Source organism: Patagioenas fasciata, chromosome 36 (genome assembly GCF_037038585.1).
Source record: "Patagioenas fasciata isolate bPatFas1 chromosome 36, bPatFas1.hap1, whole genome shotgun sequence".
Classification (NCBI taxonomy): domain Eukaryota; kingdom Metazoa; phylum Chordata; class Aves; order Columbiformes; family Columbidae; genus Patagioenas; species Patagioenas fasciata.
This window is the reverse complement of record NC_092555.1, coordinates 3457906-3472438: the sequence shown is the minus strand read 5'-3', so window position 1 is coordinate 3472438 and position 14533 is coordinate 3457906. Positions and strand designations below refer to the sequence as shown.

Here is a 14533-nt window from a genome sequence, read left to right as displayed (position 1 = left end):
CGCTCTTGCTCGCTCGGTCTCGATGGTTGTTCCCCCCCCCCCCCTTCAACTCTCGGTCCTCCAGGTCGCGTGATGGCGGCGCCGCTCTATCCCCCAGGTCCTCCACGGTTCCGTGAGTGCGGGGCCGCTCTGTCTCGCTCACTCTCTGTGGTGATGCGGGGTGGGGGGGACTCTCTAGGCGCTCGGTCCTCCACGTCCCTTGAGGGGGCGCCGCTCTGTCTCGCCCAGTCTCGGTGGTTGTTTCCCCCCCCAACTCAACTCTCGATCCTCCCGGTCCTCCCGGTCCCGTGAGTGCGGGGCCGCTCTGTCTCGCCCAGTCTCGTTGGTGGGGCGGGGGTGCCGCTCTATCCCCCCGGGTCCTCCAAGCGCCGTTTCCGCCATGTTGCTGACGGTGAAAGCGCTGCAAGGGCGGGAGTGCAGCGTCCAGGTGGGGGAGGGGCGGGGGGGGGAAGGGGGGGGGGGGTGGGGTTGGAATTTGGGGGGGCACGGGGTGGGGGGGGGGGGGGGGTGGATCATAGAGACGAAGCCGCCGAGCGTCACTATGGGGGGGGGGGTGGTGTTTGGAGGCGTTTTTGGGGTGAAATGTGGGGGTTTTTGGGGGGTGTCGGGCACCGTTGGGTAGGGGGGGGGGTGGGGAATTTGGGGGTCCCTGTGTCCCCCCCCAGGTGTCCCCCCAGGAGCGCGTGGGGGCGCTGAAGCTGCTGGTGGCCGAGCGGCTGCAGGTGCCCGTGGAGCAGCAGCGGCTCCTGTACAGGGGGAGGGCGCTGGCCGGTGAGGGGGGGAGGGGGGAGGGGGGGGGGGGGGGGGGTGGGGGGGAGGGGTTGGGGGGAGTTGGGGAGTGGGGGGGATGGGGGGGTTGGGGGTCGAAGGGGGGGTGGGGGAGGTGGGGGTTGGGGGTCTAAGGGGGGGTGGGGGGTGGGGGATGGGGGTCGAAGTGGGAGTGGGGGGTGGGGGGGAGATGGGGGTGGGGGATGGGGGGGAGGGGTTGGGGGTCGAAGGGGTTGGGGGGAGTGGGGAGTGGGGAATGGGGGGAGGGGTTGGGGGTCTAAGGGGGGGTTGGGGGGAGGTGGGGGGATGGGGGCGTTGGGGAGGTGGGGGTTGGGGGTCTAAGGGGTTGGGGGGAGTGGGGGGTGGGGGATGGGGGGAGGGGTTGGGGGTCTAAGGGAGGGTGGGGGATGGGGGGAGGGGTTGGGGGTCTAAGGGAGGGTGGGGGGTGGGGGATGGGGGTCGAAGTGGGGGTGGGGGGTTGGGGGGAGATGGGGGGTGGGGGATGGGGGGGAGGGGTTGGGGTCTGGGGGGGGTGGGGGGTGGGGGGAAGGGGTTGGGGGTCTAAGGGGGGGTGGGGGGTTGGAGAGGTTTGGGGGGTGGGGGATGGGGGTCGAAGTGGGAGTGGGGGGTTGGGGGGAGATGGGGGGTGGGGGGTGGGGGATGGGGAGGAGTGGTTGGGGGATTTGGGGGGGATGGGGGGTGGGGGGGTTGGGGGTCTAAGGGGTTGGGGGGGTGGGGGATGGGGGGAGGGGTTGGGGGGGTTTGGGGGGGTTGGGGGAAATTTGGGTGAAATTGGAGTGGATTTGGGGGGAATTTGGGGGATTTGGGGGATTTGCATGAAATTTGGGGGATTTGGGGGCGGGTTTGGGGGATTTGGGGGGAATTTGGGGGCGGTTTTGGGTTTGCATGAAATTGGGGCGAAGTTTCCCGTTCTTTGACGTTTTGTGTCTCTCGGGGTTTTTGGGGGGTCCCCTCCCCCCCACCCCCCATATCCCCCCATGTCCCCTCCCCCACCTCCATGCCCTGCCCATCCCCCCATATCCCCTCCAAATCCCCTCCCCCACCCCCCATATCCCCCCCCATATCCTCCCATCCCCCCCATATCCCCCCATATCCCCTCCCCCACCCTTCATGTCCCCTCCCCCACCCCCCATCCTCCCATATTCCCCCCATGTCCCCTCCCCCAACCCCCCCCATATCCCCCCATGTCCCCTCCCCCACCACCCCATGTCCCCCCCATCCCCCCATATCCCCTCCAAATCCCCTCCCCCACCCCCCATATCCCCTCCCCCCATATCCCCCCATATTCCCCCCATATCCCCTCCCCCAACCCCCCATGTCCCCCCATGCCCCTCCCCCCATGTCCCCCATGCCCCTCCCCCCATGCCCCTCCCCCCCATGCCCCTCCCCCCCATGTCCCCTCCCCCCATGTCCCCCCATGCCCCTCCCCCCCATGCCCCTCCCCGCCATTATCCCCTCCCCCCATCCCCCCGTATTCCCCCATGCCCCTCACCCCCATGCCCCTCCCCCCCATGTCCCCCCCATGCCCCTCCCCCCATGCCCCTCCCCCCATGTCCCCTCCCCCATCTCCCCCATATTCCCCCATGCCCCTCCCCCCATGCCCCCTCCCCCCCATGCCCCTCCCCCATGCCCCTCCCCCCATGTCCCCTCCCCTCATCCCCCCATATTCCCCCATGCCCCTCCCCCATGTCCCCCATGCCCCTCCCCCATGCCCCCTCCCCCCCATGCCCCTCCCCCCATGCCCCCTCCCCTCATCCCCCCATATTCCCCCATACCCCTCCCCCCATGTCCCCCATGCCCCTCCCCCCATGCCCCTCCCCCCATGTCCCCCATGTCCCCCCATGCCCCTCCCCCCCATGTCCCCCTCATGCCCCTCCCCTCCATTATCCCCCTCCCCCCATCCCCCCATATTCCCCCATGCCCCTCCCCCCATGCCCCTCCCCCCATACCCCCCTCCCCCCAATGTCCCCTCCCCCTATGTCCCCCCATGCCCCTCCCCCCATCCCCCCCATGCCCCTCCCCCCCATCCCCCCCATGCCCCACCCCCCATCCCCCCCATGCCCCTCCCCCCCATCCCCCCCATGCCCCACCCCCCATGCCCCGCCCCCCCGCCCCCCCATGCCCCTCCCCCCATGCCCCTCCCCCCCTGCCCCGCCCCCCGCCCCTCCCCCAGACGAGCGCCGTCTGAGCGATTACAGCATCGGCCCCTCCTCCCGCATCAATTTGGTGCTGAAACCCCCCCCGGGGGACCCCGCCCCCCCCGCCCCCCCCCCTCGGGGACCCCGCCCCCCCCCCTCGGGGACCCCGCCCCCCCCCTCGGGGACCCCGCCCCCCCGCTCGGGGACCCCGCCCCCCCGGGCTTCGGGGGGGCCCTGGGGAGGGTCCTCGGGCGCCACCTGGGGGCCCAGGAGGCGCAGGCGCTGATGGGGCAGCTCTGCAGGGTGAGGGGGAGGGGCGGGGTCACGGGGTCACGGGGTCACGGGGTCACGGGGGGGTGGGGTCACTGGGGGGGATGGGGGGGATGGGAATGGGGGGATGGGAATGGGGGGTGAGGGGGGATGGGGGAAAGGGGGGGATGGGGGGGATGGGAATGGGGGGGATGGGGGATGGGGGATGGGGGGGGATGGGGGGCACTGTGGGGGGAAGAGGGGGGATGGGGGATGGGGGGGATGGGAATGGGGGGTGAGGGGGGATGGGGGAAGGAGGGGGATGGGGGGAGGGGGGGATGGGGGCACTGGGGGGGAAGAGGGGGGATGGGGGGATGGGGGGGATGGGAATGGGGGGTGAGGGGGGATGGGGGTGGGGGGGGATGGGAGCTGTTGGGGGATGGGGGGGATGGGAATGGGGGTGATGGGGGGTGAGGGGGGGATGGGAATGGGGGGAATGGGGGGGGATGGGGGGCACTGGGGGGATGGGGGGCGAGGGGGGTTGGGGGGGTGGGGTCCCTGGGGGGTCATGGGGGGGATGGGGGGTGAGGGGGGATGGGAATGGGGGGGAATTGGGGGGAGGGGGGCACTGGGGGGATGGGAATGGGGGGGGTGGGGGGCACTGGGGGGATGGGGGTGAGGAGGGGGATGGGAATGGGGGGGTGTGGTGGGGGGGATGGGGGCACTGGGGGGATGGGATTTGGGGCTATTTTGGCGGATTTTGGGCTATTTTGGGGCATTTTTGGTGCATTTCGAGTGGATTTGGGGCTATTTTGGGTGGATTTTGGGCTATTTTGGGGCTATTTTGGTGCATTTGGGGTGGATTTTGGGGCTATTTCGGGGTCTTTTGCTGCATTTCGGGTGGATTTTGGGCTACTTTGGGTGGATCTTGGGGCTATTTTGGGGCTATTTTGGTGCATTTGGGGTGGATTTTGGGGCTATTTTGGGGTCTTTTGGTGGATTTTGGGGCTATTTTGGGGTCATTCAATGCATTTTGGGTGGATTTTGGGCTATTTTGGGGCTATTTTGGTGCATTTGGGGTGGATTTTGGGGCTATTTTGGGGTCTTTTGCTGCATTTCGGGTGGATTTTGGGCTATTTCGGGTGGATCTTGGGGCTATTTTGGGGCATTTTTGGTGCATTTGGGGTGGATTTTGGGGCTATTTTGGGGTCATTCAATGCATTTTGGGTGCATTTTGGGCTATTTCGGGGCATTTTTGGTGCATTTGGGGTGGATTTTGGGGCTATTTCGGGGTCTTTTGCTGCATTTCGGGTGGATTTTGGGCTATTTCGGGTGGATTTTGGGCTATTTTGGGGCATTTTTGGAGCATTTCGGGTCGTTCCCGGGCTATTTGGGGGGTTCCCGGCGCATTTCTCGCCCATTTCGGGCCGTTTCGGGCCCATTTCGGGGTCCCCAACGTCCCCCCCCCCCTCCCCCCCCCAGGACTACGCGCTGGGGCTGCGCGCGCTCAGCCTGGATGACGTGGAGCGGCTGGGGGCGCGCGTGCTGCTGGGAGGCCCCGCCCCCTCCGCCCCCGGCCCCGCCCCCGACCACGCCCCCAGCTCCGCCGAGCCCGGCCCCGCCCCCTGCGGCGCGGGTCACGCCCCTTAGAGCGGCGGACACGCCCCCTCCAGGGGGCTCCCAACGCCCCCACCCGGGTTTGGCCACGCCCCCCCGGGTCTGGCCACGCCCCCCGGGGTTGGCCGCGCCCCCCCGATCCAGTAAAAGGGATTTTAGTGGAGAAAGGATGCGCTGGTTCATGGGGAACTGGGGGGACTGGGATTGAACTGGGGGGACTGGGATTGAACTGGGGGGACTGGGGGGACTGGGGGGGTCACTGGGATGAAGTGGGGGGAACTGGGATTGAACTGGGGGGACTGGGGGGAACTGGAAGGGACTGGGAGCACTGGGGGGAACTGGCAGGGAACTGGGGGGGTCACTGGGATGAACTGGGAGGGTCCCTGGGGGTCACTGGGGGTCACTTTGGGGTCACTGGGATGAACTGGGATGAACTGGGGGGGTCACTGGGGGTCACTTTGTGTCCCTGGCCACGCCCCCACCCCGATGATTGACAGGCGGCTCCGCCCCCGCTCTCTGATTGGCCGGCGGGGGGGGACCGGAAGTGGCGGGGCGGGGGACCGGAAGTGGCGGGGCGGGCGACCGGAAGTGGCGGGGAGGCGCGGCCCGCGGAGCCGCTCGGGGGGATTTTTGGGGCCAAGTTGGGGGATTTTGGGGCATTTGGGGTCGAACTGGGGGGCCCGGGGGGTCCCTGTGGGGCTCCGAGCCCCCCGCGCCCGCTCCAGCCCCACGGAGCCGCCCCCGATGCGCCTGGCGGGTAAGGGGGGCTGGGGGGGGGGGGGCGGGGCTGGGTGGATGGCGGGGGGGGATGGGGGGCTTGGGGTCCCTATGGGTCCCTATGGGTCTCTATGGGTCCCTATGGATCCCTATGGGGCTCTATGGGTCACTCTATGGGTCCCTATGGGGCTCTATGGGTCCGTGTGGGGTTCTATGGGGCTCTATGGGTCGCTATGGGGCTCTGTGGGGCTCTATGGGTCTGTGTGGGTCAGCCTATGGGTCCCTATGGGTCACTCTATGGGTCCCCATGGGGCTCTGTGGGTCCATATGGGGTCTCTAGGGGTCCCTATGGGGCTCTATGGGTCGCTGTGGGTCGCTATGGGGCAGCCCCACTGCGGGTGCTGCTGGTGGGTCAGTGCATGGGTCCCTATGGGTCACTCACTCTATGGGTCACTCACTCTATGGGTCACTCCATGGGTCCCTATGGGTCCCTATGGGTCCCTATGGGTCACTCTATGGGTCGCTGTGGGGCAGCCCCACTGCGGGTGCTGCTGGTGGGTCAGTCCATGGGTCCCTATGGGTCCCTATGGGTCTCTATGGGTCCCTATGGGTCACTCCATGGGTCCCTATGGGTCCCTATGGGTCACTCCGTGGGTCCCTATGGGTCACTCTATGGGTCCCTATGGGTCACTCCATGGGTCTCTATGGGGCAGCCCCCCTGCGGGTGCTGCTGGTGGGTCAGCCCATGGGTCCCTATGGGTCACTCCATGGGTCTCTATGGGTCTCTATGGGTCACTCCATGGGTCTCTATGGGTCCCTATGGGTCTCTTTGGGTCCCTATGGGTCGCTCCATGGGTCTCTATGGGTCGCTATGGGTCACTCTATGGGTCCCTATGGGTCTCTATGGGGCAGCCCCACTGCGGGTGCTGCTGGTGGGTCAGTCCATGGGTCCCTATGGGTCACTCCATGGGTCTCTATGGGTCCCTATGGGTCACTCCATGGGTCTCTTTGGGTCCCTATGGGTCGCTCCATGGGTCTCTATGGGTCGCTATGGGTCACTCTATGGGTCCCTATGGGTCTCTATGGGGCAGCCCCACTGCGGGTGCTGCTGGTGGGTCAGCCCATGGGTCCCTATGGGTCACTCCATGGGTCTCTATGGGTCCCTATGGGTCGCTCCATGGGTCTCTATGGGTCCCTATGGGTCGCTCCATGGGTCTCTATGGGGCAGCCCCACTGCGGGTGCTGCTGGTGGGTCAGCCCATGGGTCCCTCCATGGGTCTCTATGGGTCGCTATGGGTCACTCTATGGGTCCCTATGGGTCTCTATGGGGCAGCCCCCCTGCGGGTGCTGCTGGTGGGTCAGCCCATGGGTCCCTATGGGTCACTCTATGGGTCCCTATGGGTCACTCCATGGGTCCCTATGGGTCACTCTATGGGTCCCTATGGGTCTCTATGGGGCAGCCCCCCTGCGGGTGCTGCTGGTGGGTCAGCCCATGGGTCCCTATGGGTCACTCTATGGGTCCCTATGGGTCACTCCATGGGTCTCTATGGGTCGCTATGGGTCACTCTATGGGTCCCTATGGGGCAGCCCCCCTGCGGGTGCTGCTGGTGGGTCAGCCCATGGGTCCCTATGGGTCACTCTATGGGTCCCTATGGGTCACTCCATGGGTCTCTATGGGTCGCTATGGGTCACTCCATGGGTCCCTATGGGTCTCTATGGGGCAGCCCCCCTGCGGATGCTGCTGGTGGGTCAGCCCATGGGTCCCTATGGGTCCCTATGGGTCACTCCATGGGTCTCTATGGGTCCCTATGGGTCACTCTATGGGTCGCTATGGGTCACTCCATGGGTCTCTATGGGTCGCTATGGGTCACTCTATGGGTCCCTATGGGTCTCTATGGGGCAGCCCCCCTGCGGGTGCTGCTGGTGGCGGCGGCGGCCGCGCTGCCCTGGGTGCTGCTGGCGCTGCTGACGGGGACGGACACACGGACAAAGCCGCTGGACAGGCTGCTGGGGCGTGAGTACCCAGAACACCCAAAAACACCCCAAAAACAGCCAAAATCACCCAAAAACAGCCAAAAACACCCCAAAAACAGCCAAAATCACCCAAAAACAGCCAAAAAAACCCCCAAAACAGCCAAAAACACCCCAAAAACAGCCAAAATCACCCAAAAACACCCCCCAAAATCACCCCAAAACACCCCAAAAACACCCAAAACCACCCCAAAACCAGCCAAAAACACCCCAAAAAACACCGCAAAAACACCCCCAAAACACCCAAAATCACCCCCAAAACAGCCCAAAAACAGCCAAAAACACCCCAAAAACACCCCCAAAACAGCCAAAAACACCCAAAAACACCCAAAAACACCCCAAAAACAGCCAAAAACACCCCAAAACCACCCCAAATCACCCAAAAACACCCCAAAACACCCAAAATCTCCCCAAAATCCACCCCAAATCACCCCCAAATGCCCCAAAAAACACCTCAAATTACCCAAAAATCACCCAAAACCACCCCAAAATCACCAAAAAACACCCCAAATACAGCCAAAATTATCCCAAATACAGCCAAAATTATCCCAAATCACCCCCAAAATTACCCCAAATCACCCCAAAAATTACCCCAAAAATCACCCCAAAATCACCCCAAGTCATCCAAAGATCACCCCCAAAATCACCCCAAAATACCCCAAAACCACCCCAAGATTCCCCTAAAACACCCCAAAAATCACCCCAAATCACCCAAAAGTCACCCCAAAAAACACCCCCAAAGCACCCAGAAAACACCCAAAACCACCCCAAAATCACCCTAAATTAACCCCCTAAAATCACCCCCAAAATCACCCCCAAACCACCCTGAACCACCCCAAAAAATACCCCGGAGATCACCCCCAAAATACCCCAAAAAAATCCCAAAAATACCCCCCAAAGTACCCCAAAATACCCCAAAATCACCCGAAATTACACCCCTGAATTCACCCCAAATCACCCCAAATATCACCCCCCTAACACCCCAAAAAATCCCCCCAAACACCCCCAAAATCCCCCCAAACTCCCCCAAAATTCAACCCCTAAACCCCCCCAAACGGCCCCACCCCCCCCAAATTACCCCCCAAACCCCGCCCCCTTGCTGGGCGTGGTCTCACTGTCCCCTCCCCCCAGGTGCTGAGCCGCCCTCCACAGGTGAGGGGGCGGGGCCGGGGGTGGGCGGGGCCACCAGGGGGCGGGGTTTGGGGCTGGTGGGCGGGGTTTGGCTTGAGGGGCGGGGTTTGGGGTTGGTGGGCGGGGTTTGGGGCTGGTGGGAGGGGATTGGGTTGATGGGCGGGGTTTGGGGTTGGTGGGCGGGGTTTGGGGCTGGTGGGAGGGGATTGGGTTGATGGGCGGGGTTTGGGGATGGTGGGCGGGGTGTGGGGTTGGTGGGAGGGGTTTGGGGTCGGTGGGCGGGGTTTGGTGTCGGTGGGAGGGGTTTGGGGTGGTGGGCGGGGTTTGGGGTTGGTGGGCGGGGTTTGGGGACGGTGGGAGGGGTTTGGGGACGGTGGGCGGGGTTTGGGGTCAGTGGGAGGGGTTTGGGGACGGTGGGAGGGGTTTGGGGTCGGTGGGAGGGGTTTGGGGACGGTGGGAGGGGTTTGGGGACGGTGGGCGGGGTTTGGGGTCAGTGGGAGGGGTTTGGGGACGGTGGGAGGGGTTTGGGGTCGGTGGGCGGGGTTTGGGGACGGTGGGCGGGGTTTGGGGACGGTGGGCGGGGTTTGGGGTCGGTGGGAGGGGTTTGGGGACGGTGGGAGGGGTTTGGGGTCGGTGGGCGGGGTGTGGGGATGGTGGGCGGGGTTTGGGGTCGGTGGGCGGGGTGTGGGGTTGGTGGGCGGGGTGTGGGGTTGGTGGGCGGGGTGTGGGGATGGTGGGCGGGGTGTGGGGATGGTGGGCGGGGTTTGGGGTTGGTGGGCGGGGTTTGGGGTGGGTGGGCGGGGTTTGGGGTGGGTGGGCGGGGGTTGGGGCTGGTGGGAGGGGTTTGGGGTTGGTGGGAGGGGCTTGGGGTTGTTGGGCGGGGTTTGGGGTCGGTGGGAGGGGTTTGGGGTCGGTGGGAGGGGTTTGGGGCTGGTGGGTGGGGTTTGGAGTCGGTGGGAGGGGTTTGGGGTCGGTGGGTGGGGTTTGGGGTCGGTGGGCGGGGCTTTGAGCTGGCGGGCGGGATTTAAAGTGGTGGGCAGGGTTTGTTAATGGGCAGGGGTTGGTGGGCGGGGTCTGGGACTGGTGGGTGGGGTCAGGGGTGGGTGGGGTCAGGGGTGGGTGGGCGGGGTTTGTTAATGGGCAGGGGTTGGTGGGCGGGGTCTCGGGTTGGTGGGTGGGGTTGGGGTCGGTGGGCGGGGCTTTGAGTTGGTGGGTGGAGTTTGGGGTTGCTGGGCGGGGTTTCCCGGTGGGCGGGGCCCGGAAGGGGCGTGGTCTGAGGTCGGTGGGCGGGGTTCGTTGTTGATGGACGGGATTTGGTGTTGGTGGGCGGGGTTTATTGGTGGGCGGGGTTTATTGGGTGGGGGGGGCATTTCCCGCCCTCCCATGGCTTTGTGGGCGTGGTTACTGCTCGGTGGGCGTGGCCCGGGGCCTCCACGGGCGCCTTCCCCGCAGGGCCCCGCCCCTTCCGGCCTCGTTTCCGGTGCGGGCTGCCCCGCCCCTGCCCGCCCTCCAGCCTCGCGTTCCGATTGGTCAGCGGCGCCGCCAACGTCATCGGCCCCCGGATCTGCCTCGAGGGCCGGATGTGCGTCATGGCCCCGCCCCCTTTCACCCCCATTAACCCCGATTACCCCTCATTAGTGCTAATTAGGCGCTAATTAAGGCTTTAATGAACAGGCTGATGAGCAGCGCCCTCAACAACGTGGGGCGGGGGCTCAACATCGCGCTCGTTAACGGTAATTAGCGCTAATTAGGCTAATTAGGGGTAATTAGAGGGTGGTTGGGGGGTAATTAGGGGGGTGGGGTCATTAATGGGGTAATTGGGGGTAATTAGTGATGGGGATGGGGTAATTAAAGGGTGGGTGGGGTTAATTAGGGGTAATTAAGGGGTTAAATAAGGGGTTAATTAGGGGTAATTGGTTGGGTAATTAAGGGGTCATTAGTGGTGGGGATGGGGTAATTAAGGGGGTGGTGGGGTGGGGTTAATTAGGGGTAATTAGGGGGTTAATTAAGAGGTTAATTAAGGGGCTAATTAATGGGTTAATTAAGGGGTTAATTAGGGGTAATTGGTAATTAATCCCCCCGAATCATTTAACGAACCCCCAATTACTTAATGAACCCTTAATTAATCAATTAACCCCCAATTAATTAATGAACCCCCAATCAATTCATCAACCCCCAAACCAATGAAGCCCAAGATCAATTAATTAACCCCCCCAAATTAATTAATCCCCCCCAAACTAATTAATCACCCCCCCAACCCCTTAATTAAGACCCCAACCCCCCCTAATTAGCTAATTAACCCCTAATTAATTAATTACAGGCGTTACAGGGGAGTTGATTGCGGCCCAGGCCTTCGACATGTGGGCGGGAGGTGAGCGATTTTGGGCCCAAAAACCCCGTTTTTGGCCAAAAACGGCTCCGAAAACCCCAATTTTGGGTCGAAAAACTCGATTTTGGGGTCCAAATTGACCCTCGCGGGCGTTAATTAGCGCTAATTAACTAATTAAGAGGCGGAGGAGCTGCTGCGCTTCCTGCGGCCGCTGCACGAGGGGACCCTGGTGCTCGTGGCTTCGTTCGACGACCCCGCCACCAAGTGACCGAAAACGCCGCTTTTTGGGGCTTTTTGGGCGGGTTTGGGGCGTTTTGGGCGTTTTAGGGGATTCGGGGGGGTTTGGTTTGGGGGGGGTTGGGGTTTTTTGGGTGTTTTTGGGGGTTTTGGGGCCGTTTTTTAGGGTGAATTTGGGGGGTTTTGGGGGCGTTTTGAATGGGGTTGAATGGGGGTTTGAATGGGGTTGAATGGGGCGTTTTGGGGTGAATTTGGGCGTTTTTGGGGCTTTTTGGGGGGGTTTGGGGCGTTTTGGGCGTTTTAGGGGATTCGGGGGGGTTCGGTTTGGGGGGGGTTGGGGTTTTTGGGGCGTTTTTGGGCGTTTTGGGGGCGTTTTTTGGGGTGAATTTGGGGGGTTTTGGGGCGTTTTGAATGGGTTTGAATGGGGTTGAATGGGGCGTTTTGGGGTGAATTTGGGCGTTTTTGGGGCTTTTTGGGGGGTTTGGGGCGTTTTGGGCGTTTTAGGGGATTCGGGGGGGTTCGGTTTGGGGGGGGTTGGGGTTTTTGGGGCGTTTTTGGGCGTTTTGGGGGCGTTTTTTGGGGTGAATTTGGGGGGTTTGGGGGCGTTTTGAATGGGGTTGAATGGGGGTTTGAATGGGGTTGAATGGGGCGTTTTGGGGTGAATTTGGGCGTTTTTGGGGCATTTTGGGGGGGTTTGGGGCGTTTTGGGCGTTTTAGGGGATTCGGGGGGGTTCGGTTTGGGGGGGGTTGGGGTTTTTGGGGCATTTTTGGGCGTTTTTGGGGCGTTTTTTGGGGTGAATTTGAGGGGTTTTGGGGCGTTTTGAATGGGGTTGAATGGGGGTTTGAATGGGGTTGAATGGGGCGTTTTGGGGTGAATTTGGGCGTTTTTGGGGCTTTTTGGGGGGGTTTGGGGCGTTTTGGGCGTTTTAGGGGATTCGGGGGGGTTCGGTTTGGGGGGGGTTGGGGTTTTTGGGGCGTTTTTGGGCGTTTTGGGGGCGTTTTTTGGGGTGAATTTGGGGGGTTTGGGGGCGTTTTGAATGGGGTTGAATGGGGGTTTGAATGGGGTTGAATGGGGCATTTTGGGGTGAATTTGGGCGTTTTTGGGGCTTTTTGGGCGGGTTTGGGGCGTTTTGGGCGTTTTAGGGGATTCGGGGGGGTTCGGTTTGGGGGGGGTTGGGGTTTTTGGGGCGTTTTTGGGGGTTTTGGGGGCGTTTTTTGGGGTGAATTTGGGGGTTTTGGGGCGTTTTGAATGGGGTTGAATGGGGGTTTGAATGGGGTTGAATGGGGCGTTTTGGGGGGAATTTGGGCGTTTTTGGGGCTTTTTGGGGGGGTTTGGGGCGTTTTGGGCGTTTTAGGGGATTCGGGGGGGTTCGGTTTGGGGGGGGTTGGGGTTTTTTGGGCGTTTTTGGGCGTTTTGGGGGCGTTTTTTGGGGTGAATTTGGGGGTTTTGGGGCGTTTTGAATGGGGTTGAATGGGGGTTTGAATGGGGTTGAATGGGGCGTTTTGGGGTGAATTTGGGCGTTTTGGGGGCTTTTTGGGGGGGTTTGGGGCGTTTTGGGCGTTTTAGGGGATTCGGGGGGTTCGGTTTGGGGGAGGTTGGGGTTTTTGGGGCGTTTTTGGGGGTTTTGGGGGCGTTTTTTGGGGTGAATTTGGGGGGTTTTGGGGCGTTTTGAATGGGGTTTCAATGAGGGTTTGAATGGGGCTGAATGGGGCGTTTTGGGGTGAATTTGGGCGTTTTTGGGGCTTTTTGGGGGGGTTTGGGGCGTTTTGGGCGTTTTAGGGGATTCGGGGGGGTTCGGTTTGGGGGGGGTTGGGGTTTTTGGGGCATTTTTGGGCGTTTTTGGGGCGTTTTTTGGGGTGAATTTGAGGGGTTTTGGGGCGTTTTGAATGGGGTTGAATGGGGGTTTGAATGGGGTTGAATGGGGCGTTTTGGGGTGAATTTGGGCGTTTTTGGGGCTTTTTGGGGGGGTTTGGGGCGTTTTGGGCGTTTTAGGGGATTCGGGGGGGTTCGGTTTGGGGGGGGTTGGGGTTTTTGGGGCGTTTTTGGGCGTTTTGGGGGCGTTTTTTGGGGTGAATTTGGGGGGTTTGGGGGCGTTTTGAATGGGGTTGAATGGGGGTTTGAATGGGGTTGAATGGGGCATTTTGGGGTGAATTTGGGCGTTTTTGGGGCTTTTTGGGCGGGTTTGGGGCGTTTTGGGCGTTTTAGGGGATTCGGGGGGGTTCGGTTTGGGGGGGGTTGGGGTTTTTGGGGCGTTTTTGGGGGTTTTGGGGGCGTTTTTTGGGGTGAATTTGGGGGTTTTGGGGCGTTTTGAATGGGGTTGAATGGGGGTTTGAATGGGGTTGAATGGGGGGTCTATGGGGCAGGGATCTATGGGGCAGGGCTGGGATCTATGGGGCAGAACTGGATATAGGGGGTAGTGCTGAGTTCTATGGGGCAGGCCTGGAATCTATGGGGCTGACTTGGGATCTATGGGGCTGGAATCTATGGGTCAGGGCTGGGATCTATGGGTCAGAGTTGGTATCTATGGGGCTGACATGGGATCTATGGGGTAGAGTTGGGGTCTATGGGTCAGAGTTGGGGTCTATGGGTCAGAGTTGGCATCTATGGGGCAGGGACTTGTAGGTCAGGGCTGGGATTTGTGGATGGGGATTGGGTGTCTGTGGGTCAGCCCCCGATCTATGGGTCAGCCCCCGATCTGTGGGTCACCCCCGATCTGTGGGTCACCCCCCGATCTCTGGGTCAGACCCCAATCCATGGGTCACCCCCCAATCTCTGGGTCACCCCCCGATCTATGGGTCAGACCCCAATCTATGGCTCAGACCCTGATCTATGGGTCAGACCCCGATCTGTGGGTCACCCCCCGATCTATGGGTCAGACCCCGATCTATGGGTCACCCCCCGATCTCTGGCTCAAACCCCGATCTCTGGCTCAGCCCCCAATCTCTGGGTCACCCCCCGATCTATGGCTCAGCCCCCAATCTATGGGTCACCCCCCGATCTCTGGCTCAGACCCCAATCCATGGGTCAGACCCCGATCTATGGGTCACCCCCTGATCTATGGGTCAGACCCCAATCTATGGGTCACCCCCCAATCTATGGCTCAGCCCCCAATCTATGGGTCAGACCCCGATCTATGGGTCACCCCCTGATCTATGGGTCAGACCCCAATCTATGGGTCACCCCCCAATCTATGGCTCATCCCCCAATCTATGGCTCAGCCCCCGATCTATGGGTCACCCCCCGATCTATGGGTCAGACCCCAATCTATGGCTCAGCCCCCTATCTATGGGTCGC

General features: G+C 62.4%; 1 protein-coding gene across 1 annotated transcript; it reads left to right on the top strand.

Moving 5' to 3' along the window:
* The first annotated feature begins 5403 nt into the window (after nucleotides 1-5403).
* LOC139826209 (protein FAM3A-like) lies at nucleotides 5404-11321 on the top strand. The gene is made up of 7 exons (XM_071801299.1): nucleotides 5404-5550; nucleotides 7414-7524; nucleotides 8673-8693; nucleotides 10125-10254; nucleotides 10347-10405; nucleotides 10993-11043; nucleotides 11181-11321. The coding sequence occupies exons 1-7, from the start codon at nucleotides 5538-5540 to the stop codon at nucleotides 11267-11269; spliced, it is 474 nt and encodes a 157-aa protein (XP_071657400.1). The 5' UTR covers nucleotides 5404-5537; the 3' UTR covers nucleotides 11270-11321.
* The last annotated feature ends 3212 nt before the right edge of the window (nucleotides 11322-14533 follow it).

Excerpts from the sequence above, each read along its gene's own strand:
- LOC139826209 (XM_071801299.1), top strand. Across the intron at positions 8,694-10,124 it reads TGCTGAGCCGCCCTCCACAG|GGCCCCGCCCCTTCCGGCCT; the intron begins GTGAGGGGGCGG and ends CCTTCCCCGCAG. Across the intron at positions 10,406-10,992 it reads CAACATCGCGCTCGTTAACG|GCGTTACAGGGGAGTTGATT; the intron begins GTAATTAGCGCT and ends AATTAATTACAG.